Here is a 27364-nt window from a genome sequence, read left to right on the forward strand (position 1 = left end):
CTCCAAAATATCTCTGACGAGTAGCTATTCAGACAGTCTGAATACCTTTAGTGAGACTCCAAAGCCTGACCATTCCACTGTGGGAAAATGCTAATTGTTGGGAGGGGCAATTAGGTGATGCAGTGGATGGAGCAGTTAGCCCTAGAGTCAGGAAGAAGAGTTCAAATTTGGCCTCAAACATTTACAAATGGTATGATCCTCATCAAGTCACTTAACCCTGGCTTGCTTTGGTTCCCTTCTTTGTAAAATGGACAGGAAAAGGAAATGACAAACCATTCTTGTATCTTTGCGATGTCGTAAAAATTTGGATACCATTGAAACGACTGAACAACGGTTACAACAAAATCGTTGGGAAGTTTCTCCTAACATCAATCCAAAATTTGTCTTTTTGTAGTTCGTTTCTTTGCTCTTAATCCTGCCTCCTGGGGTAAAACCAGTTTAATTCTTCATCCTCATAATAGTCCTTCAAGATAGCTATTATCCCATTCTACTCCTTTAAGGTAAAGAGATTCAGTTTCTTCAACCAATCCTCAAATTTAATAGATTTAACGCCTTACTCTTTCTCCCAGCTTTTTAGTGTTCTTCTTAAACTATGGTTCCTGGAACTCTTTGTTATAGTCCAAGAGGGTAGAGAGAAGAGAAACTATCATCTTTATAGTCAAGGAAAATATGTCTATTAATGCATACAAGATCACATGGCCTTTTGGAGATTTCCACATGACATTGGTGACTCAATTTGCGCTTACAATTCCCTTTAAACCTCCTCCTTTTTTCAGAATAACAGAAATGCTAAGGACTTATGAGTTTACAATATGGTATTAGTAACTTTCTATTGATTGTGATTTATACTTTAAATCCATTTATTTTATATTACTTATTAGTACCGATTTAAAATTTACTTTATATTCTGTTCTAGCTTGAAACAAACAAAAATAAACTATTGAGCTATTTTCCATAATTCAGATTTTTCAACTGTCAGATTGTAATTTCTTCTACTTCTCTCCTGAATAAGGTTAAATTAATTGTCCCTGTGGTTTTTATTTTATTGCTGTGTTTTTGGCTCTAAACTAGCTTCATTTTCTTTGCTTTACATTCATTTAATAAATATTTATTGAATACTTTCAATTTTCATGGCATCTTACTATTTTCTGTGCAATATATAAAAAGAGGACAGAGTCTCTGTCCTAAAGGAGAAAAGAAAAAAGAAGAGGTCTATAGGGAAATCCATAAAGTAAGACAATAAATGTTATATAGAGCAAGAACCATGAGGCAGGAGTTCAGATGAGGGAGGGATGCCATTTGGCTAGGGTGAGTGATGAAATGGCATTTGGACAAACTGTGTAGAATGGCAGAGACATTTCATTGGGAAGAAACAACATAAGAAAAAGTGAGGTTTCTCAGAAGCCAAAAAAGGGCAAAACATATTCACGGAACAATGATATTTCAAGTTAGTTACAGCTCGTAGAAAGACATTTTGGGTCATGCTTGTGTGGCTTGAATCAGTTGTCACTTAATCACACAGAATTATGCAATCATAGAATAATATTGATTTCAAAGTTGGATGGAACAGCAGAGATCCTATTTGCACCTGATCACATTTGTCTAGGATATCCAAATGGTCACCTCAGCTTGTGCCTGAAGACCTTAAGTTAAGGGAATACTCTAATTTCCTGAATAGTCTATTCCATTTTGGGATTGCTCTAATAGTTACCAAATTAACTTCTTGATTCAAGCCTAAATTTGCCTTTTTACTATGATTCTGGTGTTCTTCCTTTCTAGGGCTATGCAAAACAAGTCTAATCACTTATTTCCATGAAAAGTCTCTGAACACTTACATTTGACATCCTAGCTCTTCTCTTTTCCTCCTTTCCCCCACCCTCACATGGAAAGACTGTGCTAAATATATATATATACATGTAACTTCTGCTTGGGTTAGATAAGGCCTCCATGTTTTCTCTAATCTGGACTATATTCCCACAAATATTTGGGCACCAGAGATGAATAGAGTTCATGGAAAACATCTCAAACTATAAATTCTAGGAGGTTAACCAGTCAGTCAAAAAGCATTCATTGTGGGCCAAGCACTGTGCTAAACATTGGGAACACAAAAAGAGGCAAAAGATAATCTCTGATTTCAAAGAACTCACAATCTAATAGGGGAAGACAATAAGCAAACAAGTACTACGCAGGATACATAGGAAATAATTAACAGAAGGAAAGGTGCTAAATTGAAGAGAGATTGGGGAAGTCTTCTGATAAAAAGTGAGATTTTAGCTAGGAACCTTTTCATTCATAAGGAAAGAGAAATCCCTGGTGGTGTGGGAGATTCTGAAAAGAGTCTCGGGGAGAAGCTGGAAGTTAGATTACAACAAGCAGAAAATTTTTGCTGTTATGCCCAGTTTGGGGCAAACATAGTGCTGAGGTGATGAGATCTGAGCTTTGGTTTATTTTCCTTTCAACAAGTGAGAAATACCCAAATCCAAGAATCCAAAAACATCAACAGCAGTTCCATAATACACTGTCTGAGAAGCCCCTACACTAAAGACTTGCTACTTTGGCAAGATGAAAAGGCAATTACTGCCTATAGCCCATGCTAATCTCCTAACTCCTCCAATACTTTGAGCTTCTTGCCCACCTGCTTTATTAGAAATCACAAGCACTATTTGGGAGGTAATGAATCTTCCTGAAAAAATAACTGTCTCTCTCTCCCCTTATGCAAAGATAAGACCAGAGAGGAAAGAAATTGAGCTAGGAAACTAGATCTTGGGAGAAGCCATTTGAGGAAAATGTAATGATGCTTCCTAATTATTTTAATTTTCCTAGTATTCATCCTGTTTTTTATCTTAAATAAGTGCCCCCCCCTTTTTGCTAATGTCTTATGACTAATAATAGCTAGTTATTGAAAAGAGTTTCAAAGAAAGGAGGTAATAGAGCATCTGAGGATTAATCTGGTTCTGTATGAACACCAAATTAAGTACAACATCCAGGAATAAAATAAAACATGGAATTAAAGAAGTATTTGGAACAGTTGGACACAGCAAACACCTGCCAGGACTGACAGCTTTACCCCTTTGCTCTTTCCCTTGCCTCCTACTCTAGACCAAGGTTATATTTAATCAATTTATGTTGCTTGCTTGTTTATTTAGCTTGAATCATATCATTATCCTCTTCATTTCCTGGAAATGCAATACCACCATGCTTGATTATAGGTCCTGCCATTGCCTCCTCAGATCCTCCAAGCCTTACCATTTATATGCTCTGTTCTATGACCTCTATACATTTAGAACTGCCATTTGATTTACTGATATAACTTAAGAACTCCCGCACCTTGCCTTCCACCCCACTACTACCTTTCATGATTTTTAGACCTCTCCATTCATTCATCAACTTTCCTAATTAAGAGTTCCTTAATATAAGGACTATTTTCATGTATCTTTGACAAGTGTTCAACACCCAACAAGTGCTTAATAAATATTTTTCTTAATTCATTTACCCTAGAGCTGGAAAGAACCTTGTTAAGTTATCTTGTGCAACCCTATCATGATAACCGAGGTTCCAAAGCCCGTTACTATTTTGCCATGGGGCTAAAATACAGATCTTCTCATTCCCAGACTAGTGTACTTTTTAGTATTTTAGAAAGCCCTTCCTTCTGCTTAGATCATAGTCAGAGATTGACATCATGTTTGAAAATTAATTTGCCCAGCCCTGAAGTCAGGAGGACCTGAGTTCAAAAGTGATCTCAGCTGTGTGACCCTGTGCAAATCACTTAATCCCAATTGCCTCAGGGAAAAAAAAAAGAATTTGTTTTCAAAATTAATTGAATTTCTTTCTTTCTTTCTTTCTTTCTTTCTTTCTTTCTTTCTTTCTTTCTTTCTTTCTCTCTTTCTTTCTCTCTTTCTTTCTCTCTTTCTTTCTTTCTCTCTTTCTCTCTTTCTTTCTTTCTCTCTTTCTCTCTTTCTTTCTCTCTTTCTCTCTCTCTTTCTTTCTCTCTTTCTCTCTTTCTCTCTTTCTTCTTTCTCTCTTTCTCTTTCTCTCTCTCTCTCTTTCCCGCTCTCTCTCTCTCTCTCTTTCTCTCTCCCTTTCTCTCTCTCTCTCTCTCTCTCTCTCTCTCTCTCTCTCTCTCTCTCTCTCTCTCTCTCTCTCTCTCTCTCTCTCCGTCTCTATGTACATATGTGTGTGTTTGGCTCTTATCCAGCACACTTGAGAGGTGGGAATTCACTTTTACAAAAATCTCAATGTAAAGGCCAACAAAGAAAGGCCTTTAGTCATGTATGGTACACTTATTGTTAACTAACCAAATTGAACCTTAAGATCATAATTCCCATTGCTCTTCAGTATTGTTGTTTCTGAATCTCGAGGCAAGCATCTGTACTTATGACTACCTTTTGTCCCATTGCACAAGTCATAATGCAATGCTTTATGGATGTGATTGTTTATAATTACTTTGGGAAGTCATCCATCTCAGGCAGAGAACTGGGATATTGCATAAGTTTTTCTTTCTTTCTTTTTTTTTTTTTTAACTTTGCTCAAATTCAGATTTAAGCATGGGATTGTAAATTAAATTCACTTTTTAATTATTCTGAAACATATGGGTGCTTAAATTAAATTGGGAGACTGAAGTAATTCTTATATTTTCTTTTATGGGATAAAAAAGTATCCTGAAAATATGAAAAGGTGATCTTGGAAATCTGACTTTGAGAAAAATTGAAGATGAATTCATTTTTCAAAAAATATCTAAGCTTCCCTTCACTTTTGCTTTACATAATTTTTTTGTTTTGTTATGAACTTAAAAAACAACGACAATAGTTGGGTTTGAAAGTAGTTATGTAGCATAATGGATAGAGCACTGAACTTGGAATTAGGAAGACTTGAATTTGAATTCTTCCTGAAATGCTTAGTAATTTTGGGACCCTAAGTAAATCACTTAATCTCTTTATGCTTCAGTTTCTTCATCTGTAAAATAGGGACATTAGCAGTCTCTATTTCACAGGATTATTATAAAGATCAAATATGTTAACATGTTAAGTGTTCTGTGAATCTTAAAGCACTCTATAAATTCTAGGGAAAATAATTATGATAATAATAATCTCTTATTTTTATATAGCATTTTATAGTTTCAAGGTGCTATTTCATGTAATATCCAATTTGATGTTCATAACAATTCTGCATGTAAAGAAGGAAAAGTATTAAGATCTCTTTGTCAATAAGAAAATGGAACCTTAGAGTGATGTGATTACTTGACTCCCAGGGCTAGAATCTGGATTAGAATCTAGGTTTTCAGACCTGTTAGTATGATGCTGTTGCCATTATACCATACTAGTGGATTAAAGATACAAACATCTTAAGCACAATTTTTAAAACTCAAATAACAGCATTTGAATGGAAAAGGTGACATTTAATACTACCAAGTTTTTCCAGTTTTTTTTAATTCAAAAAAACAAGTGAATTTTCAGATATTAATTTATAATAGTATTTCATCCTTTCTGTTCCTCTACCTTCTTTCAAGTTACCTAAATCATCCCACTTTCATTCTTTCCACATTTTAGATTTTAAAAAAAATTTCAACTAACAATCTTTTCCTCTCTTCTGTGTCCTTGTGAAAAAAGAAAAACACATGTAATAAATATGTATAGTCAAGCAAAACAGATTTCTCCCATTGTTTATATCAAAAAAAGTGTATCTCTTTCTATATTTTGAATTCATCACCTCTCTAGCTAGTTTTGTTTCTCAGTTTTTTTCTTCTAGTAGTTAGACTATATTGTCTAAGTTATTTTTAGTTATGAATTTATTCTGTCTTTTGCTTATTTCTTCTTTGGGTAGAATGAAAGAGAAAAATAACAGAGGTAAGGACAGGAGTTGGGAGGACCAGCGTGACCCCAAAGTAGAGACAACAAGTTGGTCATGACATTTAAAAAATGACTACAGTAATGGATCCCAATCTGTTCACTAAATTATTAAAAGGGTTCTGTGAATCCAAATGTACACTAGATACTGTGATTTTATTTTACCAAATGATTCTATGATTCTATTGATACTGAAGATTTCCCAGAATTCCAGAAGCAGACTTGATTTCAAATCTAGCCTCAGACACTAGCTTTGACCTTTTGGAAGTCACTTGTTTCCTCAATTGTCAAATGAGCATAATAATAGTATCTACTTTCTTGGGCTTTTGTGAGGATAAATGAGGTAATACTTTAAAAGTGCTTATTATAGTACTTGGCAAATACTAAGCAATATATCAAGTTTATTCCATTCTCTTTCCCTTCTACCTTCTTTTTCCACTTTCCATTTATAGGGTGAGAAAATCTTTATCCATTAAGATTTGTATCTATTCTGCAATTTATAGTTCAGGGACAAAGCTTGGGACATAGAGAAATCAAGTAAATTTTCAAAAACAAGACTTTGAATCCAGGTTTTCATGACTCTAAGGTTGGTCAGTCATCCAATCATTGTGCAATACTGCCTCTTGATTTTTGTCTCAAACATAAGACACAACTTTGTTCAATATCATAGGTAAATATGACCATCTCTCTAAATTGAACAACATATCTCATACATATACTGATTACTTTTTAAAATTTATGTAGATTCTATAATGATTAGTAAAATAAAGGAACATAGGAATAGGAACTATGACTTCATTTAAATAGAGAATTCCCACACTAAGGAAAATCCCTCATCCAATGTAGATTGACATCTTCCCTGAATCCTAGAGAGTTTTCTAAGGTTCAAAGAGGTTAAATAACTGTCAAGAGTCATATAGTCAGCATGTATCATAAGTGAGACTTTGTCATAGGCTTTCTTTTGAGATCTGTGGTCTTTTATTCATTGATACAAGCAGCCTCAATACCAAAAAAATACAATAACTTGATTTAAAATCATGAATGAGTTCATATGAGCTTTTTGTCACATGTATTTTTTCCTGTATTATTATTGAAAACTAATTTGTTACAGAGGACTAAAGAGTGATGATCTTTGACTATTTTAGGCAACAATAATTGAAGAATTAAAAAAAGAAAATCTTCCTGCCCTATTCTATATGAAATTTTTCTACACCCAGATTGAAAAGTTTGCCCAATGATTGAGTTCATGATGGATGCTTAATTTTTATCAGTTAATAAGAAGTTATACCCCCCTCCAAAAAAAAAACCAAAAAACAATCATATGTCTAAAGTCAAGTATTTCCACTGAAATCTATTCACTATGTAGCTATGGACAGGTTACTAAGCCTTTCAGTATCCCAGAGAATTTTGTGAAACTATAGATTACAGATTAATTGACTATTTGTTTGGGTGGAAGATGTTTTTATTTCTGTAATTTCTTATGTCAGATACAGAATTTCTTCCCCCAAGTAGTTCAAGTACTAACATGTGGCAGCAGTGGTCCTCCTACCTAAAAAAGATTGGGAACCACTTGATTAATAAGACTGTCACGTGACTATTTTTGCCAGTTGCTCATTCTCCTCAAAATAATGGATTTTTCTTCTCTTCAATCCACTCTCAGTTACAAAGAACTCATTGAAAGTAGAGATGTATTTTTGTTGAGAATAAAAGAAAGGTTGAGGGAGAGAGGAGGTTATACAAGGGAATATAAATCCTAAGGTTTTTTAGTGTGTACCATTAGTATATGAGATCTCATGGCTCTAGATTCTTTGCATCAATCCAAAGATATATCCATTCTCATATGTTTAATTTTTATTGGCAAATGAAACAGCTATCGATTGGGTTTTCAGTGCATGGCTTTTAAAAGTAAAAAATTCAGAAACTCAGATTTTGAATGAATAAGTTGGAACTCAGAGTTGATTTTTTTAAGGTTATGAGTCATAATCATTCTCCCATACACTTTGGTTTTCTCTTGGTTGTGACCTTGGATGGTAGGTCTCATAGTTGACTTAATTCATAAATACTATACATGAAGAGAGAAAGGAAGAACACAGATAGACAACTATTTTGTTTAGCCTTGTCAAGACATACAAAAGACATGTCTGACATATAAAATGCTTTTTGCTTAGTTACTTTGAAATTTTCTTCAAACTAAATTCTGAACTATAGTAACTTAAAAGAATATCCTGTTTCCTTTCCCTAAACTCAGCTTGCTCAAATAAAAGTACAGAGCCCATAAATATACCTGGGTATTGTGTATACATGTGTGTGTGTACACAACGCATACACTGTATGTAATAGTATACTGGACTCTTTTGAAATGTCTTAAATCAGTTGGACCTACAACAAGAAAAAGAAAAGGTAAAGGAATGGGGAAATGTTCAGGCATAATCTGGGGTAAAAAGATAAGCATCATCTTTGGGAATTGTCAGTGGCTTGGGCTCTTCTCTAAATATAATCAAAACAGCATTTTTTTCTCATTTGCTGCTAATGAAACATTCAGTCACTAGAACTGGTTCAAATAAAGGCAGCAACTTATAATAATTTTGCTCAGTTGGGTTCTTTTTCAATGAAACCAGTACAATACACTCACAAATGTTAGTAGATGATTTACTAAACATGATATCCTTATTAAATGATTGACTTGATCCAAAAGAAAAACAAGCAATGGCTTGTACACTTGGATTTACATACCCAAACACTCCCTATGCAACATTATATCTTCCGATACTTTTCATATTGTTCTGTATGTATTTTGATGAGGTTTTATGAAAAGGTAACACATTCTTGTACTGAATTCAAACTCTTTTCTTTTTGAAAGCATAGATTCAATATGATTTAATAAAAAAAGATAATAAAGTATCTCATGTACAAAGAACTGTGCCAGGTGTAGGCTTTAGAATGAGCTACTTATAATCTATTGATTTCTTCATGATTTTTTTTTTTGATGATTTGATCTCATGATAATTTTTTTTGTTTACAAATGTCTCCATTTAAGCTAAAAATGAGAGTTTTTTTTTGTATCAGTATCAAAAGTAAAGTTCAACAGTGGTTATCTTCTAAAATGTAAAATACGAGCTGCTTAATTATAGAATCCTAAACACTAAATCTGACATTTTAAACACATGACATTAAAAAAATCATTGATTTGTATACCGAAGAATTTGGAGTTTGGGAGGGACTAGGTGTGTATGTGAAATAAATATCTGAAAAACACTGCTTTATTTAGAATTTTATCTCGCAAATGACAGAACATATGTTCAGATTCATTCATTTTATGTTGGTAAAATTTCAAACAAGGAAACCCCTCACTCAGGTCTACCCAAGTTTACAAAATATCAAACAACCAATGTCAATGATTTGTACATAAAATTAACAAAGTTATATATAGTTTGCATTTTGTAGACAAACCTAAACTTCTTAAACATGCCCCAACTTTGCACAACAGCATATTTAAAAGCAAAGCAATCCAAGTTTGAAAGGTAAAACTCCACTTACCTATACATTCTTTTTTTTTTCTGAATGAAAGGAAGATTCTTTCTTCGGTCTACCCACTGCTCTGAGATTTCTCTTCAAATGAATGTCATCTCTTGTATTAATTGTGATCTGTGTGCTGGCTGGGGATGAAGGAGGAAATCTTAGTCAATTAAAACATAACTTGTTTAGCAAGTCTAAAAGTATCAACTTTAACCAATGGCAAAGCTTAGTGAATGGACTCCGTAGACACAAGGGCTTTCGTAAACAAGTAAGAATTTCCTTGTTCTGGACAATTATGAATAAATGAAACAACAGGTGTCAACAGAGAGGGAAGACTCCTCTGTTATGTTTCAAGAATTACTGCTTCTGATTCAGAAGCCGATGGATCATCATCCCATTGTCATGGCACCCCATTCAGTGCCCAAACAAATTTTAACAAAACAAAGAAGATCTGAGGATGCTATTCATACATGTGTGGATCACGACACCACCTAATTCTACATCTTCAGTGGTAGGAATTAAACGTGATGCATTTCTCGATAAAGTAAATATTTATTGAGCACTTCTCCGTCCTATTCTGGATATAGAGAGGTGGAACTAGTCCCTGCTTTACAGGATTTTATTATCCTTATGAGGAATTATTGACTTTTATTTTTTATACATTAGACCTCCTGCTACTCAGCTTTTTAGTTTCTTCCATTATATTCTTACCACCACCACCTTTGAGTGTTATTCATCTTACATGTAGGCATATGAAAATAAAAAGTTTTTCAGGAAACATGTAACAGTTTTTTAAGGTCTTAAAAGTAATTTTAAAAATCAACAAGTGTTAGGAAGGTAGCATAGTTGAGTTAAAATAAACTAAAGAAGAGGCTATAAAGTCATAGTCTTATTAGTTATCCCTAGTCTTGAATGTAATTTGTTATTTAAAAAAAAATACAAGGGCATATTTATTTCAGAGATGAAGCTAGCACAAAAGTATAAATATGTTTCCTTCCCTTTGATAGCGTGGTCTCTGAGGAGATGGCTCCCACTTTATGCTCTTTGTACACAGCATTTGCCTCCTACCAAATTCCTGCCCAAAGGAGGCAGTTGATAATTCTGCATCTCTGATACTGATGACTGGATGGGATCAAGCAGATTATTGTAGACTTAGCTTCTGACCATCTAACTTCTGGTGACTTCTGGCATGAATCTCTTTCATCTGAAAGAAGGAAGGGTAGCCACAGCAGCCACACAGCAACAGCAAAGCCATATATTCATGGATTTAGTGAGGGGATAAGGGCCTGAGGCTTCTCTCCCTATCAAGTATTTAGTTCTTGCATCCATATTTGAACACTCCAAGCTGGAGAGTCAGATCAATGGGGTACACGGCTTTCTTAATTTTGTATTCCTGTTGACTGAACTCCTTCATCCAGATCTTGGCCAAGGGGTCTGCCATCCCAATGATACTTGGATTAAATATAGGATTATATGTTATATTTTTAAAAACTGAGATAATAAGGCTTAAAATAGCTAACCCTTATATGGCACTTACTATGTGCCAGAAATTGTGCTAAACACTTCAATTAATTACTATCTCATTTGATTCTTATAAATACTCTGGAAGACAGGTGCTGTTATTATTCCCATTTTACAGATGAGAAAACTGAGGCAAGGAGCAATTAAGTGACTTGTTTGGAATATATAGCCAAACACATATTTTAGGTCAGATTTGGACTTGGGTTTTCCTGGCTTCAGTTTTGGTGCTCTTTCTACTATATGATCTACAGGTATTTTTAATCTTTTTCAAAATCATCTTAGTCCTTGACCTAGATATCTGATATTCTTTCTTTAATTAATCAATAAACATTCATCAAGTGCCTACTATATGTCAGGCATTATGCTAAGGATTTATAATCTACCCTTCCCTCCTTCTTTAAATCCATCCATCTGGATTTCCGGACATCCTCCAAGTACTTTGTAGTTGTCTCCTTGATCTCAATGACTTTGAACTCATTTGCTATTTGTGGCTGTCTCCAGCTCCCAGAAGCATTTTCCTAGCTGTTCTCCTATGGACTCCAGGCCTGTGTGCCCATGTCTCTATCTTCCTTGTTGATATTCTGATGATTTTGATGTCCACTCACTATTTCTATCTAGATGGCTTATTTTTTTTTTTTTACCCACCTGTTCTTACAGTTGACCATCTCTATAAGTTGCTTTTTAGATTTATTTCTGGACTGTGTTCCATTTATAGGCTACAAGACCAGGCTTCTTGAGATTTCTATTACCTTAATTTCTGCCTTTCTTGGCAAACTTAACATGACAATTCTGTGCAGATACTCAAAGGACTATTATTAGGAGGAAGGAATAAAATTGTTCTACTCATAGAGAGCAGAATTAGGAGCAATGGGTAGAAGTTCAAAGCAATAAATTTTGACTTGATAGGAGAGAAAGCTTTTCAAAAAATAGAATTGTCCAAAAGTAGGAGAAGAGACGAGGGTTTAGCAGGTTCTCCCTTATTGAATAGCATCAAATAGAGACTAATTTAGCACTTGTTGGACATGTTGTAGAAATTCTTCTATGTATGTGTTGGAATAGATCCCTACAACTCTGGGATTTTGTAATTTTGGTTTTTCTTTTTCTCATTTTTTTCCTGTCCAAAGGCACTAACCTCTATTAGATCTCCAATTAATCTATTTCATGTAGTCCTCTCATATTAATAAGTTTCTGAACTCATTAACACAGATTAATTGACACATTTTGAGTGAATTTTTATACAGGTCTAGCAAACTAGACCTGGACAATTTCCTGTATTCTCAGATTGATGGCTCACTTTCAGATGCCCCATTCTTTGGTGAGTGCTTTTGTGAGAAGCTCCTCCAATCCAGATCTGCAATAGAAAAATATCTTAAGCATACAATAATTAATCATCAGCCATTTTTTTTTTGATAGTAAGGGCATAATTTTAGGAAGACAAGTCATAACCATACAAAAAGCTAAATAATACATGATAGTGAATATGTAGCAAATTAGTTGCACAATTGATTGGTACCATAGGAATTCAGAGAAAGGAGACAACACTGTGCTATGTCATAATCAAGGAAGATTTCTCTGAAGAGGTAGGAACTGAATTAGACCTTGAAGCATAGGTAAAATTAAATTAGGTAATGAGAAAGAAAGGAGGCTATTTCAGATGAGGAGTACAGCCAGAACAAAGGCACAAGAACTAGAATGAATAAGAAATGCTTAAAGGACAGTGAATAGTATAGCCCACAAAAATGAAAATATAGAATGGGAAGTAGTAAAAAATAAAGTTAAAAAGATAGGTCATGGGAACATGGCAGAGGTCTTTACAAAATGTGGTTGTAACACCTTTAAATCATGGGAATTCTTGATCTAGACAATACTGTTGTCATTTATGTTTGAAAAAATATATATGCATTTATATACATATATAAATGAAAACATACAAATATGTGTGTGTTTATATGTATATATACATATATATATATAAATAGATTTCTCTGTAGGTATAAGATTATAGAAAAATTGTATCATTGGTGATTTATTCCATTGGGTTAAATATTTGTTTTTTCCTAAAAAATGCTTCATTCCTCTCCCATATCATTTTTTGTGCTTACTATTGGCCATTCAAATGTTCACATTTGTCTTTTGACAATTTTTTTGGTTAATAAAAAAAAAGAGAGATTTAGAGCTGTGCCCCTTCCCTGATCTTTTAATCCCTTTTCACCCCCTGCTTTAAGTGACTTCTCCCTATTCTGAATTCCTGAACTATGACTATGAATGTACAACTGCAAGGGGCTTTAGAAGTGATCTGATCTGATGTCCTTGCTGTTGTTTTTGTCATTTAGTTATATCTGATGCTTTGTGATCTTATTTGGGTTTTCTTGGCAAAAATCCTGGAGTGCTTTACCATTTCCAGCTCATTTTATAAATGAGGAAACTGAGACAAACAGGCTTAAGTGATTTACTCCGAGTAACACAGCTACTAAGCGTCTAAGAACAGATTTGAACTCAGAAAGATAAGCCTTTCTGACTCTGAGGTCAGAACTCTGTCTACCTCAAGTTGAGACTCAGAGGAATCAAAGGTTAATAGAATCAAAGATTGAGGGACCTCAAAAGCCATCTGATCCAACCCCCTCATTTTACAAATAAGGAAATTAGGGAAGTTAAGTGACTTGACTAAACTTAGTCATTAAGAATAAGAAAATTTGAATCCAGGTCTTCTGACTCAAGTTAGGGCTCTTCCCTATGTTGTATCATGTTGCCTAAAGTAATACAGATAGTAAGTTTACTGTCTGGGACTTTAAACCAGTTATTCTGAATGCAAATCCAGTGACTTTTGCACTTACGAGTCTTATCACATATATTGCCTTGTGTGTGATTATTCATGTATCTCTTTTCCTTACTAGATTATAAACTACTTAGGGTAATTCTCATGCCTTAGCTTTCCTTGAACATATCTCATGTAATTGAGCAGTATCCTCATCCCTCCTTCTTTGTAAATTAGGCTAGTTTTTCTTTAAAATTAAGAACATTCAGAAAATTTAATTGGCTTAAACTGTTGATATTACTTCCTCATCACTTGATTACCAAGCAGCCTTTAGGATCTCCAGTCTGGTCTTCTGATGATTGGTAAATGAATCACAATGGACCACTCAGCCAGTGGAGCTTTCCTCAACTGAATCAACTCTAATGCCTCGCTTTGTTAAAAAGCCTTCTTATGCTATGGCTAGGTAAATCTCTTAACAGCTGAATGGCCAGCTGTGTCCTTTTGTTCCTATATTGCACCTGAACTATCAGGGCCTTGTCTGAGTCAGGCCCAGCCCAGAGCACAATCCCTGTCTTCTTCCTTTATACCTTTATCCTTTTCCCATTCAACTTGATATTATTTTTACAGGCATCAATTCTAGATTATAAATTCCTACTTGGCAAGAATAGTGCTTTAAATAGAATAGTACTCACTCAGTTTATGTTTTTTGAATGAGTGTTTAATAAATTAAATGTAATAATGCTAACAATAATTTTGTTTAATTTTTTTTATTAATTGTCAATTATCAATTGTCAAACAATATAATTATAACAGAAAACCATTCTAGTTTCCACTCACCACCGGGCAGACATTAGGAGAATAACATGAAGATGTTGTCCAATTTTCAGTCTATTCAGTGTGCCTACTATGTGCTTGACATAGAAAGAAAGACGTTGTCCCAGAATTATATGCTAGAAAGCAAAGGATTATTTTTGTGAGCATTGCTGTGGGGAAGAGTTATTTTCATTCTTTATGAATAAATTTTAAAAATCAATCAATAAAGTAGGTGAGGGCTGGGAAAATGGGTATTGATTCACTGGAAGAAACTGTTAAATAAATAAAAGGAAATGGGAAAACATCATAATTGAACTATCAGAGCTCTTGTTATCCAATCTGTGAAGATGTAAACTGGGGAGTAACTTCCTCCCCTCTGCTCAAAAAGAGAGAGGAGAAAGAGGAAGTAATCTATTTAAAATGACAAAGAAGTCATACAATTTAATAGCTGTTGGGATTAGCTCTATTTTTTGTCTGAGTGAAGAGTTTGGGTTCAATAAAGCAACTGATGTAATCCTAGGCAAAGTTTCTGAAAAGCCATGTATCATTAGTCAACAGGAAGAGAGACTAAACTACAGATATGAATCATTTGGTGCAGCCCATCAAAATGTCAGAAAAAAACAACTTATGGCTTAGGAAGGTGAAGTAGTAATATTAATTTCTAATTTTGACAGAAAAAAATTTAAATTTAGTTATCAAGGTAAATTTTCCTGAAGACATGTAAAAATGGTGAAAAGTGCTTCTTTATTAGAGGGATAATATTAGAAATGGAAAAGGATGCTGGCTTCTCTTTTAAACTAGCTCATGCTATTTTTTAGTCTCTTAATTCTGTATTAAATTAAAGTGAGTAATATGCTATATCATGTTTCAAGGGGGTTAGCTAATCACTAAAGCTTAAAATAAAAACAACAAGAAATAAGAAGTTTAATCTGTTCTAAAGTAATCTCGGATTTGACATCTTACTTTCCTCAACTTCCATTCTTTGCCTGTTCTCTTGCCTCCATACATTTCAAAGCTTCCAACTCCACTCCTCCCCAAGGAAACCAAAAAAAAATCTTAGTTGCAAAGAAGAGTGACTTCTCCCTCTGTCTTCCACTTTCCCTTTCTCCCAACTGGGTCAAATTATCTTACTCTCCTCTTACATAGTATATATGGAACAATTTTCCCTATATTTGCACAAATGCATTTTGTTGCTAAAAACCTCAATTCTGCTTTTTCTCAATATGGGAGAGAAAATTAGACTAAATAAATAGAACAGACATTCATAAAGATAAGATTTTTCTCTATGGACACTCAACTTCTTTAAAGATCTGTCAAAGTCAATTATTAGAATTTCCCTTAAGCTCCCCAAAAGTGGTGAAAAACCAATGAATGGCTTTGTATTTAGTTTATAAGGAGGACAATAAACAAGAATGATAGGATTTTTGCAAATAATATGTTTAATAGCATAAACTACCTAAGAATTATTTTTAATTCCACCCCTATCTTCTAGGATGAGATGGTTTTGAAACCATTTAAGAAACTCTGAATTACTGCTAATAGAAATAGAACCGAACATGGATTTGGATATCCTATAGTATTTCAGTATGTTGCATTGATGATTTTGATGATCCATAATATCATTAGCATTTGTACTTCTTTCACTAAAATGTCAAAATCCATTTATGTGTTGTGATTTATTTTGCTCCCCTACCCCTCTGATCTTTTCTTATTCCTATTGCACGCACACACACAGAGAGAGCATTTTTATGGACCTTTTATGGATATAGCATATTCCATTCCATATTGCAGTTATTTATGAATGTGTCTTTTATCTCCTACTGAGGTGTATGAGTGAGTGTTCAAGGAAGACTAACACCTCTGGTTTGAGGGTTTGCTCAGACCTTTACAGGGTTGCTCATACAACTTTGGTGTCTCTGGTACTTAACTCTCACTTTTGGCTCCAAGAAAACATATCTTGTAAACAGAGTAAACAGTTTCAGCAGACATCAGATTGAGGGTAATCAATGGGCCATAAAGCTATTGATGAATTATTAATTACCCTAATCATATAAATATTCCCCCCAGTGGAATGGAAGACTGAAAAGCATTTATTTCCAAGGCTGTGAAGGTGGCTGTAGCAGACACTGTGAAATGCTCAGAGCTTAGTCATATATCAAAGTTGTTAAGTCATACATTGCATCCCAGGCCATCCCTAGTCATCCTAAGTTTTGTCTTGCCATTGGACTCTGATGACTCTGAAAGAGAGAATGATACTGTTGACTTTGTGCAACTCTGCCTTAAATCCAATTCATGAGTGAGTTGTTGAGACACGTCCCTGTGTTGTCATTGGTTATTTTACAAAATGACCAAAAAACCCCCAACAAAAACATTTCCTTTATGAGATTTCAAGCTCCTAGCAGAAGGGACTGTGGCTTTTGTTTTGTCCCTAGAATGGTTCCTTACATAGTAGATGCTTAATAAATGTTCATTGATTTATTGAATGAAAAGATGAGGAAAATTCTTAATTTTTTAAATCACTATAAGTAACAAGTAATAACTTTGGAAGGAAAGTCTTTTGATCAAAACAATAGCATTTGGGGCTTTTCCCATGCCCAGTTACTTAAAAAGTCCCACACTGTAACAGGTTTGTTTCCCACTCTTGAACAATGGATTTTTCTTTATTGTTTTAATTTCTGTTCATTGACACAAGCTTTTGGTTTTTGTAAACCTGTTTGTCCTATGTCTGGAAATTGAAGGAAAGTCTCAGGAAATGGCATCACTGATTTTTCCATGTAAATTTGCCAAGGCAACGTGATGCAAAAGTCACGATGGTTTGTTATGAAGTAGTTCCCCCTGTTTAGGATATGACTAAGTATGTCTTATATCTGTTTTCTTAGGAGTAACATAATGATTTCCATTTACCAGTATGATGTTTCTGATTTACAGCTTGCCCATTGTTGCTGAGCAATTATAACCAAAAAAAATTATATTTATGAGTGTAATCGTAATGAAAAATATTTATGACATGTCAGTGTTCTGGGATCTATAAAACAATAACAACAAATAGAATTGGTTATAGTGACAATTATTTACAAAGAGTGATATAAATAATTGTTCTTCAGTAGAGACTGTAGCTAAGGAGTTCTGAGTTACTTTGGCCTGAGCCGATAAAAGGTCCACACTTAAATTGACTTTAATATAGTGAGGACTCTCAGAGTAAAGGAGAGCATCATAATGTCTAAGAAAGGGTCAATTGGCCCAAGTGTGAAACAGAATAGGTCAAAGTGCTATATCAATTGGAATGGCACTGGCCTAACAGAATGAGTAGCACCTGTACGTCCATACCAGGTAAGATAGAGAGATGAAGGGAAGGGGAACGGAAAGGGAAATGGGGAAAATGGAAAATAAGGGGGAAAGGAGAAATGGAGGGTAGAAGGGGGGCAAAGAAAGGAAAAAGGACAGGAAGATTAAGAGTTTATCATGTTTCAAGAACTCTGTTCATAAAACAGCTTAGAGCAATAGAAAGAAATAAAGAATTTTAAGTACAACTTAGTGAGAAATTTAGGCAACAACTCAAGGACACTGAAGGATGAAACTGGAAGCAAATCACCAAAAAAGATAAAAAGAGAAAAGCATGATGTCATAGACTCCTTTAGAAGTCTGGACAAGCCTATGGATCCCATCTCAGAAAAAAAGGTTTTTAAATGCATAAAATAAAATATATTGCATCGCAAAAAATTATATTAAAATACAATTATCAAAATATTTAAAAATTAACTCATAGACCCAAGGTTAAAAACTCCTAAATTATGATATTGGAATAGTAACGAGAAAGAAAAAGAAGACTTAGATTTTTAGCTTTTGAGGCTAAGGAGCACGTTTTATACCAGATTGACCTGAACATAAGACTAGTTATTAGTTCTCAATATAAGACAAGGTAAATATATATTTTAAAAAGACACATTAGTATGTATTTGTAGGAGCAAAACGTGGACACCCTGTGGCCAAAGTGTAGGTACGTCTACTTTTTACCTCCTTCAAACACTGCTGCTTTTTTAGATGTAGTAGGTAGAATGTTTAATGAGCTTACCTGAGCTTCTTAGACTGGGCTTAGTCCTTAAAACTGAGGTTCAGCTGAATTTTTAATTTCTTTCAACAAGTACTGTGTCAGTCACTGTGTTAGGAACTGAAGATACAGCCTCTAACCTCAGACAACTTAAATTCTGCTGAAATGAAATATTGAATATTGAATCTGATGTTAGTTCTTTGTTGCTGTTCAATCATATATGACTTTTTGTGACTCCATTTGGAATTTTCTTGGCCAAGATACTGGAGGGATTGCCATTTCCTTCTCTAGCTCATTTTACAGATGAGGAAACCAAGGCAAACGGGTTAAGTAATTTGCCCAAGACCTGTTGTCCAAGGACATCAGTAAGTGTCTGAAGCCAGATTTGTATTCAGGAAAATGAGTCTTTCTGACCTTAGGGCTACTCCTCTATCCACTGTGACACCCACATGTGTGATGGTTGCCAAATACTGTCTGAACCTCAGTTTCTTCCTCCGTCACTGAAAGAAAGATATTAGACTAAGTGCATTCTGAGGTCCTTTGCAATTTTCAATCTATGAGCCTGTGAAGTTGAACACAGAATATACAAATTATCCCCAAAGTCTTAATGCAATTTCTTACAAGATTATTAATAATGATTAATATTAAGCTAAAAAAATTTACACTGCATTAAGACTTTTAAGGTACCTTATATGTAGAATCAATACAAAATAATATGGATGGTAACAGACCCTAATAACTATGGGAAGAGGGAGTTAAACACTTGAGCAAAACCTAGAAGGACAATAGGAGTTCTAAAAGACTGAAGTAAGGAGGGACTTCATTCCAGAGAATTTGGAACAGTCTAATAAAAGGTGCATAAAATGGAGAATGGGGGAAAAACAGCAGCAAGGTCAGTTCAACTGAAAAACAGAGTGCATGTCATGATCTGTAACAATCCTAGAAACACAGACTGGAGTCCATTTGCAAGTAACTTGAAATATCTAAGAGAAGAAGAGTCTATATTTTATCCTGGAGCTTCTTGGTCAAGGGAGAGAAATGATCAGATCTATGTCAAATTAACCTGGCGATTGTATGAAGAATGGAAAGGAGAGGGAAGAGACTTGAGACAGGGAGCCCAGCTAGAAGGCTATTTCAATGGTTTGGGTATGATTCAGAGATGACGAGGGCATGGGTTGGGGTGGTAACCATATGAGTAGAGAGAAGAAAGAGACGGATATGAGCCGTACTTGGCAACTGATTGGATGTATCTCTGTGTGGGAGAATTGGGAGAGAGTGAAGAACCTAATGTGACTCTAAGATTGTGAAGCTGAATAATTAGAAGGATAGTGGTGCCCTTGATTGGAAAGAAGGAAGGAAGGAAGGAAAGAAAGAAAGAAGGAGGGAAGGAAGGAAAGAAGGAGGGAAGGAGGGAGGGAAGGAGGGAAGGAAGGAAGGAAAGAAGGAAAGAAGGAAGGAGGGAGGGAAGGAAGGAAGGAAGGAAAGAGGGAAGGAAAGGAGGGAGGGAGAAAAAGAAGTACAAAAGAAGAAAGGAAGGAAAGAAAAAGGACAGAAGGAAGGATAAAAGGGGGAAGGAAGGAAGGAATGGAAGAAGACAGGAAAGCAAGAAGGAAGAAAAGGGAGATTGACAGAAGGAAGAAAGGGAGAGAGGGAGGAAAGAAGGAAGAAAATATTCATTAAATACCAACTATGTGCTAAGCTCTATGCTAAGTGCTTTTACAAATGTTATCTCCAATAGAATGGAAAGTAGGTGCTGTCATTCCTCCATATTACAGCTGAGGAAACAAAGAGGCTAGTGTGCGAGTCCAGTATTTCTACTGAGATTTTTTCTGACTCCAGACCCAGAACTTCTATCCCCTGCGATCTAGCTAGCATCTAGCTGCCTCTGAGAGAAACAGGGAAACTAGAAAAATAGGTGAGGTGTTTGGGGAGAAAGATAATGAGTCCGATCTCGGATGTGTTGAATTTATAGCGCTAATAGGAAAACCATTCGGAAAGTGCTGAGAAGAGTCCACGACTTCCCAGATATCGCCATCAGCAGCGGAGAGTTCCCTGCTCTGCTCTCTGCTGAAGGATGTTCTCCCTCCTTGCGTCATTTTTCAGAGCTGTCAGACGGAGGCAGTGAGTGGCAGGCGCCTTCTTCCTAGCTCTGACTCCCTTGCGCACAGTGTCTGATTCACCACCTGCCCCATCCCTACCTGTCAGTCTGCGGACCCTGCCCAGAGCTGTCTTTGTGTCTGGTGAGCGTGGACTCCACAAAGAAGCTCCACTTGTCAATTCCTTCTGTCAAGGCAGGTAAAACAACTTAGTGTTCCAACTAATCCCGGCAGTCACTGATTCCCTGTAGCTTGCCATCATATAATCTCACTATACCAGAAGCCTGAAATGGAATGGAGAGCGGAGCCCCAGCGTTTGTGATATTTACACAGATGACGTTGCCAGACATCTTACAAATAAGACCTACAGAAACGGGAGAAATACAATGCTTGAGGTCTGGGGAGGAGGTGAGGGGTAGAGACAGGAATATTTATCTTGAAATCACCATGAATTATATGTTTAAAAATCCTATCAAGTTTTTAAATTCCTTATTCTAAGGACAAGTTCTTAGGAGTTTTGCAATGAAAGTCAAGTCGGGATGAGCAGAAGCAGTGCAATTGCATTCAAATGGTCAGTAACTCCTACTTCCAGTTTTCAAAACAAAAACTTAAAGGAGCAGGGGTACATTTTATTCCTGTAACTGCCCGGGTGACAGGAAGAAGGTGTTCTCCTCAAAGTCCTGTGATCTGTAAATTAAGCAATTTGGATTTGTTTCAGTTTCTCCCCAGCAGAGCAACATAAAATTATACTAAGACTTTTGTAACATAATTAAAGATATTAAAATCATATTTGGTGTTTCATATAATAAAATACATTTTTAAATGAAAAAAAAAGTCTGTTCTTTTAACAGTAAGGTCAGTTTATTCAGGCCAATTAGTTAGTCTTTTTTTTTTTTTTTTTGCATAGTCCATAGTATGATTTTGAATGATATTCTGGGCCAAAGCCTAATAGAGAATTGGGAAATGGGTGATTTGTCTTTGATGCTTTTATCTTTTTGCCATGCTAGTATCCATTTCCTTTACCCTGTAAATTCCCTGATCCTGCCCCATATAAATCCTCTGTCCTGTCCTTGTTCTCAGCTTGAAGGCAGCTAATCCCACTTGAGGGTGTAACTAATAATTGATGTTTTAGGTATTGAGGCCTAAGATAGATACTTGTAGGAGTATTTATGTTTCAAAAGAGTACACTTTTAGGTTATAAATGAGTGATAAAAAAAGGAATTCACTAATCAGAAATGTTGGTATTTCTGAATATCATTGCTTTCTTATTTGACTGCTTAAAGGAAAAGGATGCAAAGGAATAAGAAAGAAGAGTACAGACTTGATAATTAACTACTAGGAAAGTAGATGAAAACTCTCTTTTTTAGCTGATTGTAACAACCTAAATAGAATGCTACCTCTACCTAAGGCCAAGAAGAAAAAGAGCCATTAACAACCTTGATGAAAAAGTTTGAAAGCTATAGACTAACCACAAGGAAGTGTTTCTGAGTCCAATAAGATTTTAGAGTGAGTGAGAAAAAGAACATTCTGTTTAGGTTAAGGGATAAAAACAGGGTTAAATTAAGCTTCACTTGACAAATTGTAAGAATTAGTGACAAAGGTACCAAAAAGCTCACTAAACCATGTAGTTAATATTGTAGTTAACTGTTCAACAATGGGTGATAACTTGAGACTATGATGGGTTCTTGATTTGTCGATTAATAAGCATATTTTTAAGTGATTACATCAGGCTAAGCACTGGGGATAACAAGAAAGACTTTATCTGTCCTTGAGGATCTAATGGGGGAAGATGGGAAAAGATAACAAAAAAACCTCCCAAACCACATATAAATCAACTGTATACAGCTTAAATACGAAATAATTGACCAAGGGAAGGCACTAGAATTAAGAGAGATTGGGGAAAAGCTTCTTTTAGAAAGTGGGATTTTAGCTGGGTCTGGATTCTCCCTCTTCTAATTCAGATTGGAACCCCTCCACACCTTCTCCTTCTATGTGAATCTTGCTCCTGTCTTTCCACAAGTCTTCTATAAAATACCCACCCAATGAACCTGGATTTATGCTAATTCAAGGTTGTGAGTATAGTAGTCTATGCATCTTATTGTCTCTCCTCCCTACATGAATCACCAAGCTTCCTTTCTAGTTAAATATGTCCTTGATGATGGACGGCATTTAAGAATTAGTGGTGCAATCTTTTATGCTCTCTTTTAAATGTTGGTAATATGCTACATCTTACTTACACCCATCGTGTGTCTATTTGCTTTTGGGGTTATTTAAAATTTTTGATTATCCTGTGATTGTGGTGTTTCATGATTCACAACCATGTGGGAATCCCTAGGAAAATATTTGTATTGAATAGATACTCTTAAAGTAGTAAGCAATTTGGAATTATTGCGAGCATGAGGTGATCTAACCAGTCTTCTCCTACAACTGAAATTATAGTCCCAACTTATTCATTTTGCATTTCCTGTCCATAATACAACTAGTTATCTTTATACCTGCATTTTCTGAAAGGCTCTATCTGTGCTCATTTCACTTGCAGCTCACATGCTCTCGGGACTTCTCACCTCCTTACCAGTTGCTTCCCTATTCAAGAGAAACCTCCTTCCATCCTGACTGCTGCTCCAAAGCCCAAGTCAATATTCTTGAAATAGTCCTAGCCATACCCGTATCATTTCCAATTCTCATAGACTTTATTTCCTTCTCTCCTTTCAGTCAAGTTCCTCATCTGCTCCCCATCTTGTCTTTCACAGATTGTCTTCCTTCAGTAGAATGTAAATTCTTTGCAGACAGGAATTACATAATGTATTCGTATTTTTATTCCCAGCATACATAACCATCACAGTATTTGGTCCATACTAAGTATCTGATAAATAGCTCTCTCCCTCTCTTACTTCCACCATTTTCACTCTCCCTTTCCTAACTCCTCACTCTCACTCTCATTACTGTGAGAAAATCTATTGCTCAGATTCTGATATACCAAGATATATATATATAAATGCACACACACATATTTATACCATACTATGAATAAATATATACTTCATCTGTTTTGTTTTTACTTGTGGATAGATTGATCACTTTTTCATTGCTGTGATGTAAAGAGGATTTATAGTGTACCAAGCATTAATTCAAGATGATACAAAGTCATCTATAACTAACAAAGCATTTGTATTTGTATGATCATAAATACAAAATCCTTTTACTTAGACTCTGCCAATCTCATGGAATGTGTCCTGCATAAACATCTTATGCTCTTCTTGAGGTATACCTCATATCTAGTTTTTATATGACTATATTTAAGACAGAGAATCAAATGCTTTTTGAAAAAAATAGTCACAATATTATGAATGTGTTAAAGGATATTATCTCCCTTATCTCTATTATTGCCACCTTTCTCCTTGTCCATCATTTCCTCTCCCACCATTTCTTTTCTTTTCTTTTTGCTGAGGCAATTGGGGTTAAGTGACTTGCCCAAGGTCACAGAGATAGTGAGTGTTAAGTGTCTGAGTTCAGATTTGAACTCAGGTCCTCCTGACTTCAGGACTGGTACTCCATCCATTGTACCACCTATATACCCCTTCCCCATTTTCTTAAGTAGATTTTTAAACTAGATATCACTCGAGTAATTTGAAAGCTTTTCTTGATTTGCACTCATTAAGAAATTTTCTCAGAGAAGTTTCTTTCCCATCCCCCACTTGAAAATTGAAGAGATTGTGTTATTTGTATACACAGAGGTCAAGGATAATTTTATTTAGTTATTAATTATAACATATTATTTATATTGCTCTCTTATCTTTAATACATTTTTCTTTTGGATTTGTGGATCTTGTATGGCCTATATATACAAACTGTTGTCCTAGTGGGGCTCAAGTCAAGAAGTGTAAGATCAATTACTCAAAAAACAAAAGCCCAAATTGAATCTCGGAAAAGCAAGAAAGATCTCCAGAACCTTCTGAGATAGGTTTTCAACCCTCTGAGATGGGTGTTATTATAATCCCCATTTTTCAGTTAAAGAAACTGAGGCTGAGAGATCAAGGAGCTTGCCTAGAATCTGGTAGTGAAGATATTGATGAGAACCACCTCATACTCTTAAGACCATAATCTTAAATCCAACAATGTTTCCTGAGTCCTTTTTATGGATTTATGGCACTGCATATATCACTGATGGAAAAGATTTCTGGCGAGGAGGTCCAAACTGGCAGTTATCTTGTTGTCTGCCCTTTATTTTTGAAGAAGACCAATGACTTCATAAATGAGTGATATATTGAGTGGCAAATAAATTGGATTTAAGCAAGATAGAGTTAAGCAAATTGTCAGTCTCGGTTTCTTTTCTAGTCATGTGAATCCAGTGGCAACACAAAGTCAGGATGACAAACGACTGATTGGGATGCAGTTGATGCCCTTGGTATCTTTGATGTCTGGCCAAACTTTAAGTGCTCCATAGCACTTACTTCAGTCACCTTTATGGGAGCCATGGAACAAATTGTTCTCATCTGTCCATTCTGCTGGGAGAAGTCATCCCCCTAACTCACCAATGGGTTTGAAGCCTGCTGCTACCCTCAACCTGGTTTAGCCCATGTCTTGTGATGGTTTACTGTGGCCATTGTACCTCCTACAGCTTCTTGGAATCATAGATGAGAGGTGGGTGAAAAGTGGACTTCAAAGGTAGAGGAGAAGAACTGAAAAGGGCTTGGTAAGTCCTCACAACAGAGGCGCTAGTTCTCCCTGAACAACTCAAGTCTTCAGGCACGAATTATCTTGTAATAATTTTGTGAATATTATGAAAACATGCAGCATAACCTTCTACATATAATACAGGAGCCAAGTCTTTTTAACAAGAATTATTTATATTTGGATAATTAGAGTAAGCTTGAGTTTCCCTAGGGAAATTGTGAGTGCTGTTTTAAAGGATTCTTTAAAGGAATCAAGAGACATATAATCAGACTCCCCTGTTCATTTCTCCATTATTTGGAAATGAATATTTCCTATTTGCATAATTCCATGAGGAGCCACATTAGAAAATTCAGAAGATTTCTCATGCAACAAATTTTAGTAGCAAAGTGTTTTATTGGAGGAAATAATATAGCTGGGTTTTATGATGGGTTGGAAGAATGCTGACATACAGATATCTTCTTCCAAGTATATGATAAATATCTTCATGCTCACAGTGAGCTCCAGTGTTGTAGAGTACAGGCTTTTGAGAGAAATTATTGTTAATAACTAATGATTTGGGAAGATTCAAAGTTCCTCTTTTTTTTCTATCTTTATTTCAAGACCTCTGTCTCTGAAGGTTAGTTCAACCTCACAGAATTCAGAACTGATAGTAGTAGGGTGTCCTAGAAACCGGAAAAGTCCTAGAACTGACATATGTCACTGATTGATTTAATATTAGTATTCCATGCTGTTATCAACTTAGGTATTAAAAAATGCAAGAAAAATTTGGAGGGAGTTTGAATCTATTTGAAACTATTAACAGACCTAATAGCACTGTATTCATTTAAAAAGGCAACCTACCATTAGTGAAATCCAAGTTTTTCTGCTCCAGTACTGGCCAATCTTCTAACCCCCAAGCAGTGATGATAGATTTGTCTGATTCACCAATATACACTTGCCTCATTTTCCTTGTAGCCAAGGACATATATTTCCCAGGTGACTCTTTGGCTGACTGGGTTTATTGTTGAGCCTGAGTACAGGTAGGAGCTTTATGGAAGGCGGCAATCAAACCTACAGCCTTAATACCATTGATGCTTTGCTTAACCAGCCAAGTAACTGAGCTAGTTTTTCACAGGTAGTTGAGGTTAAGAATTAAGGAATCCAGAAGAGTAGGGAGAGGGAATCAGGAGGAGAACCAATGGTTCTATTGTCAGAACATTGAGTTGTAAAGGCAATACTGTTATAAAAAAGAGTAGTTGTTAATAGGGTTCAGATAGCAAAGCATGTGGTATGTAATCTTAAAAAGGAGTTGGCAAAGCACTGGATCTTGCAAGTGAAAGCATGTAATGAAAATGACTCCTGACTTAGGCACTTTTTTTTTTTTTTTTTTACCTTTCCAAGTTCTTCATTTTTTTTATTTCTAATCTCCAGATTACTTACTTGTGAGTCCATATGATTTTGAGGATTTTTTTCCTTAGGAAGTTCATTGATGATTTGTTCAATTTATTTTTTCTAAAATTCAGTTAAGTATTTTATTTTTTGTCCTGTTAACCTGGATAATTTATATTTTTGTAAATATTTGTCCCTTTCATTTAGGTTGTCAAATTTATTGACATATAATTGGGCAAAAGAATTACTAACAATGTCTTAATTTCCACTTCATTTGTTGATGAATTTACCTCTTTCATTTTTGATTCTAGTAATTTGGTTTAAATTAAATCAAATTAATCAATGGTTTCTCTATTTTATTGTTCCCATAAAACCAGCTTTTAATTTTATTTATTAGTTGTATGGTTTTCTTACTTTCAATTTTATTAATCTCTCCATTTTTCAGAATTTCTAATTTGGGGATTTTTAATTTGTTCTTCTTCTAAATTTTACTTGCATGCCCAATTCACTGATTTACTTCTCCTTCCCTTTCATTTTATTGATATAAGTAATTAGAGATATAAAATTTATTCTAAGTAACTCTTTTGTGAGTTGTCTCATTGTTGTAGTTTTCTTTGATGAAATTATTGATTGCTTCTATTTGTTCTTTGACTCATTTATGTTTAGGATTAGATTATTTAATTTCTGATTAATATTTAATTTCTCTTTGCTCTGTTCACTATTGAATGCA

The 27364-nt window shown here is 35.1% G+C and overlaps 1 protein-coding gene across 1 annotated transcript in view; it reads right to left on the bottom strand.

The window, feature by feature from the left end:
- LOC127541384 (transmembrane protease serine 11D-like) overlaps positions 1–20942 on the bottom strand; it is a 72416-nt gene extending 51474 nt beyond the window's left edge. Inside the window, exons 1-2 of the mRNA XM_051966667.1 lie at positions 20870–20942; positions 20695–20779 (exon numbers count right to left, since the gene is read on the bottom strand). Of these exons, the coding sequence (XP_051822627.1) occupies positions 20695–20779; positions 20870–20942 (158 nt within the window). The remainder of the gene's footprint in view (positions 1–20694; positions 20780–20869) is intronic.
- Positions 20943–27364: the final 6422 nt, after the last annotated feature.

The sequence above is a fragment of the Antechinus flavipes genome, chromosome 6 (genome assembly GCF_016432865.1).
Source record: "Antechinus flavipes isolate AdamAnt ecotype Samford, QLD, Australia chromosome 6, AdamAnt_v2, whole genome shotgun sequence".
Taxonomy (NCBI): Eukaryota; Metazoa; Chordata; class Mammalia; order Dasyuromorphia; family Dasyuridae; genus Antechinus; species Antechinus flavipes.